Source organism: Aptenodytes forsteri, unplaced genomic scaffold, assembly GCF_000699145.1.
Source record: "Aptenodytes forsteri isolate BGI_AS27 unplaced genomic scaffold, ASM69914v1 Scaffold15, whole genome shotgun sequence".
NCBI lineage: Eukaryota > Metazoa > Chordata > Aves > Sphenisciformes > Spheniscidae > Aptenodytes > Aptenodytes forsteri.
Genome location: NW_008795129.1, coordinates 5,012,480 through 5,018,073, shown reverse-complemented (window position 1 = coordinate 5,018,073; position 5,594 = coordinate 5,012,480). Strand labels below are relative to the sequence as shown.

Here is a 5,594-nt window from a genome sequence, read left to right as displayed (position 1 = left end):
GGGCTGCAGGTGGATATCTGCTCCACCGTGGACCTCCATGGGCTGCAGGGGGACAGCCTGCCTCACCATGGTCTTCACCAGGAGCTGCAAGGGAATCTCTGCTGGTGCCTGGAGCACCTCCTCCCCTTCCTTCTTCACCGACCTTGGTGTCTGCAGAGTTGTTTCTCTCACATATTCTCACTCCTCTTTCTGGCTGCATTTGCTGTCGTACAGTTGGGTTTTTCCCCCCCCTTCTTAAACATGTTATCACAGAGGTGCTACCACCGTCACTGATGGGCTCGGCCTTGGCCAGTGGTGGGTCCATCTTGGAGCCGGCTGGCATTGGCTCTGTTAGACACAGGGGAAGCTTCTAGCAGCTTCTCACAGAAGCCACCCCTGTAGCCCCCTGCTACCACAACCTTGCCACGAAAACCCAATACAACAACCCAAGCTGTCAGTTCCACACAGACACTAAACTCACCTACTGCCAACTCAGTGAACCGACTGACTTTGTGTTTCAGGAAATAAAATTACTATAATAATAGTGAATAATGAATAATATCAACAAACTGCAAATTTAAGGTTTTGCAGAAGTATTGAAAATTGAATGTTAACCAAAACAGGCAACTTTAGGGAGAAGAGGTTTCTATTATTTGATTGTCAAGCCACGTGATAATGGCTGAAGACCAACAAAAGTAAAAGTGAGCTTAAATGAACATAACTAGAACGAATTTTTTTTCCCCCACAGACATACCAAGTATGTAACCTTATTTTGTTTTATTTTTCATAGCAAGCAGATGTTGGAGTTCATACAGACTTAATCAGAAGTTAGATCAAAAAAGCCACGTATTCACGCTTTGAAAAATCACTGGACTTTAAGGTGTCAAAGTTGGACATAAAAGTAATCCTCTACCGACCACTTTAAAAAAAATAAAGGCTGTAATGTTTTCGGTATATTGCTTGTAAGTTTGCCAGAGATTATTAAGGCGGGAATTGTTGAAAGTTAAAACCAATACAACTCTACATAAAATCTCTCTGTGACTCATACTTTAATATTCATGAATTGCGAAGAACTTTACCTGTTGCTAGATAAATGGGGTGGTTGTTTGCTGGACTCCATGCCTGGACAGCTGTTCGCTCAATTTCCTTTAGCTTCATTTTCTAGGCTCTAAAAGAAATTTCACACAGTGGTTAGAACAGCCAGATAAAGTCAACATGAAAACAATCACACCAGTAACAAGATATCCCCCTTACCAAGATACCACAAGAATAAATCGCTCTCAACAGGAAGAAGTTACTTGCCACTGAGGTAGTTGATACAGTTTTACTGGAACAAATTAGGCTATTTTAGAATTCATAAAAAAACCCCACAATCCCAGCCGTCTGACCCCAGATTTTCTTTCATATATAGCTCTCTTTTTCATATACTCCAATTACAGGAGAGTTTCAGAAAAAGGAAGGGGATCTAAATTAAACAACATACTCAAGTCTTCAGTCCAGGACGGTTTAAATCAGCTGCAGAAATTAATTTAAACAAATGTATTTGCAAAGCACTAGTTGCTCTCTCTGAACAAGCTGATGTCAGTATATACATAGGCAAAAAGGGAGCAGGAGGAATCTCAGGGCAGGCTAAATTCTAAGCAGAAAAGTGACGTGGCAACAGAAAACAAAGTGCAATGCTATCATGTGCCAATTCAGTTAATGTACTTTGTTCTCACTCCTATGAGAAGCGAAAGGAAAAAATCATTTGACTTTCTGCTTGAGTTTGTAAATGGTAGGAGAAGGTGAGAAGAAGTGATCCAGAAGTAACTACTGGGTTTCAATCTCAGCTCTGACAACAATTCTTTTTATTTACTCTGGATAGATCAACTGATACCTGTAAAACAGGAACACAACTTCCCCATGTCACTGCAGAGAGGTTAGTTGCGCAATAATGTAGCAGGATAATTGAAAGTCAAACATCAACAAGCAGGCAGCCAGGAGGCTGCAAAACTGAATATAAATACTAATTATTGTTCCACGCAGGATCCCATTCTTGCTGAGCAGAAAGCACCCAGCACCTCCCCGTCCCAGACTATGCCCAGGCCTTCTAGGCATGTCAGCAACATAAATGATGTGTGGACGTATCATTCACAAGCTAGCGGGGTCACTCTCATGAGCAGTTCCTAAACCTTTCGAGCGTGGCTGCAGTGCAGTCTTTTAACTCTAGCTGAACAGAGCTGCTAACTATGCACTCAGATGATATCATGCTGAATAAAGTAAAACTGTCAGCAGGCAGCACAGCAAAACACTCTGCATCTTGCCAGCTCGCTGTGATTAACCTCTCCTGGTTACTTGATGCTGTTCGTGTTAGCCAGGCTGACGGTTAAACCACAGTCTGCATCTCGTGGCCCCCTGTTCAGATGCAGGGCTACAAGTGTCAGCACTTCAGAGTTTGGCCTTACTCAGGCCAGAGTATGGATGATTATTAGTAACCAAATTCATAAAGGTAGCTTGCTGTGGCCAGCCCACTGTCTGGCCAAACCATCCAAAAAAAAAAAACCCAACCCAGTTTTGAAAAAGCCTTCTGTCATCTTGTGGCTTACATGAAGCTATGGCCTCCTGAGGCCCACACAAGGGGAAATCTGGTTAGCGTTACTTCTTGGGCTTGGACCTCCTGGCTAATAACTCCACACCCTTTTTAGGGTTTCTTCTCCACCACCAGTCAGAAGATAAGGACATCCTCTCTCTCCCCCATGCACTATCAGGATATGCTGTTTGGTTAGAATTTATTTAATGCTTTTTAGCATTAGTCTGCAGCAGTATCCCCCAAAGCTCAAACTGCCTATTGCTATTCTCACATTAACCTTATCCCAACTTAGCTGAGGCCCTGAGGGATCTGAACAGAACTCGCGTACAATAGAACAAGTACAGCTCTTTCCTCATGCAGCCTAGGAACAGGTGGAAAAGTCATCTCCTCCTCATCACCATAACAGACCTCTAAAGCTTAGTTTCCAATCTTCCAGCACACACTTTGTGGGGTACTCATTAGGGCTCCATCACATTCTCTCTGCCAAGAAGTTCCAGCGCCTACTCGTCTGTCTCCCGTACTAGTGCAGGAACATTGTCCGGGTCTCCTGCCTGCATCAGCAGTGGGGGAATGAAAATATCCCCAGGAGGAGTCAGGTGAACCTGCTAGCAACAGCCTACTGCACAAGGCACTACCTGACTCCACTGATGTGGGGGAGCAGGACAGCTGGTATGATCCTTACCAGTCCCTTTCTTGCCTCTTCCTCCTCCAGTTACAATCCATCAGCTGTAGGAGCTGGCTGTACATACAGGCCTCACTGCTTGTTGTTTTTTAAGAGAGCAACTCCCCTGCGAACATTATTAGACAATGGCCAAGAGACCTCTTCCCTCTAGTAAATTAACTGGTAAGGAAACAATGAAGAGTGCAACCATCACAAACTTAGCCAGGTGAACGGTACAAGCTCCCACTCCTTACCCTCTGTCCTGGACTGTCTGCATGGCTGGTACAATTTGCATTTAACACGCAAAGAAAGATAAGCCACAAAAAATGGGCAGAGCAGTATTGATCAATTGTCCAGCTTTTCTTGTCAATAGAGCATTTTGCATAAGAAAGTCAACATTACTGTTCTCTTTTCACAAACTTAAGTCAGGACAGAACGTGAAGGTAAAGTGTCTTGCCCGTAACTCACCTAGACATAGGAAAGCAAACAAGGCACCATTTAGAGTGGCTCAATATCAACAGAGTAACTGTAGAAGTGCTGGATCATAAGTATTGAACAGGTACACTGTGTCCCTGGTCCTCAAGGCAAAGCAGCAGTAGTGCCAACAGACTTGAGAAGGCCCACAGGAGATGCGTAAGAAGCCAAAAGATCACAGTATCACACCATCTCTTAAGCACCTCCTATCAGTTCAGCTCCATTGCAGCTGAGGTTCTGCAGGGATGCAGCAGCACCTCCTACTTAAGTCAGTGGGCTCTGAGTTTGGAAGGGGAAAAAAAAAAAGCCTGATTTGAGTCTTACTCTTAGAGAAGTGATCCTTCTATACACTGTGCATGTCTATATCCAGGGACAGGACTCACGATCCTTAAAGCAGGAAAAAGCCCTTCTTTAGCAACCTCTTGTGGCTGCCTGAGAAAAATTCAGAAGTATTGAACTCTTCCACAGGAGAATTTTTAGGGAGAGGTTGCCACCTGCTGCCATCTCCCAAAATAGCATCTAAGACTTCTGAGAAAGCTCGTGCTTTTCTCAGGACCTCTAATTAATTAATCATGACAATTCTTCCTCCTCCTCCTTCTACAGACATCCGATTACAGATCTAACGTTTTAACGAATCTCAGCCCCAAAGGGAGTCGCAGGACAGAAGCAGCATTTCCCCACAGCCTCCCCCAGCCATGGTTTCCTGCACAGTGCCCTTAAAAGGCAAGTGTCTGCAAAGCAAAACCCAGCAGGCCAGAGCGCTCCCCACCACTGGGAAACGGAGAGCACACAGCTAAACAGTGAAAAGTAAAAACACATGTTCTCAAATCGTGATGGACCATGCAAACAATGCTGACAGAGGCAAGAAATTCCTCACCTACGTTAACTTGAAATACTTGTGGCTTTAGAGTGCATTGCAAAAGACCGTGGTGGTTGTTGTATCAGCTAATTGACCCTCAAAGCTGCCATGATAATCATCCCTGGTATCACTCTAGCGAGGCCTTCTCTCTCTTGCACCACCCAAATACTGTCAATCAGAAATCCCCTCCTACTGACTTTCCCAATCCTCCTGCTGCCACTGGGCACCCAACCATTCCTCTTCAAACAGTTCCTGCTGATACTGGACTTTCAGCACAGCACAAAAGAGAGCCAATAGCCTGAACCCCCCTTAGCTAAAGGTGAAACTTGGGCAAAACAGAAGAGACTTGTCCAAGGTCACCCAGGTGACAAGCAGCCACCCTAAGAATTGAAAAGGGCCTCTCAGTCATGACACAATGGTTGATACACAAACCGCCCTACAGCCTCCACATCCCAGCGTCAACTTAAAATCTTTGTACTGCCCCTTCCCTTTGCGTTGCTCTGACACTCTCCTTTTGCAGCTCCCCAATACCCTATAGCCAGGCTGTTCTCGTAAGCACTTATTATAAACCCCGATTACAGAAGGCAGAAGGCACAGAGACGCTAATCTCAGCTAATCATTGGTGTTTGCAAGGTGGGGTTGTTGCAGGGCACGGCTCAGCACATTCCTCCATGACAGCTCCCATAGCATATAAAGAAACTTCTTGTGCTCTGAGCACTTTCAAAAGCTATTGCTAAGTGCCACAGCACTGTACAGATGGGAGTGCGTATACACGTATCTAGTCAGCTTGCTCCGCACAACAGCATTACGCTGTATGATAGTGAAAAAGAGGGGAGATCTAGGAAGAAAGCATTGACCTCGGACACCGGGTGTCACAAACAGGCTCTCGGCTACGCCAGAGGCCTCTCCGCGGCCCGGGTCAAACAGCTTAGCTCCCCCCAGGCGCTCCTCGCCCGCCGCTGCCCAGAAGCCGGCCCGCCGGCGGAGGGGAAACAAGCTCCGGGGCTCCCAGGGCACAGGGGTGGGGGCAGAGCCACGGGACCCGGGGACGG

General features: G+C 45.9%; 1 protein-coding gene across 1 annotated transcript in view; it reads right to left on the bottom strand.

Moving 5' to 3' along the window:
* SEC31B (SEC31 homolog B, COPII coat complex component) overlaps positions 1–1,142 on the bottom strand; it is a 32,731-nt gene extending 31,589 nt beyond the window's left edge. Inside the window, exon 1 of the mRNA XM_009277708.2 lies at positions 1,059–1,142. Coding sequence (XP_009275983.1) covers positions 1,059–1,137 — 79 coding nt within the window. The 5' untranslated portion in view covers positions 1,138–1,142. The remainder of the gene's footprint in view (positions 1–1,058) is intronic.
* Between the last annotated feature and the right edge of the window lie 4,452 nt (positions 1,143–5,594).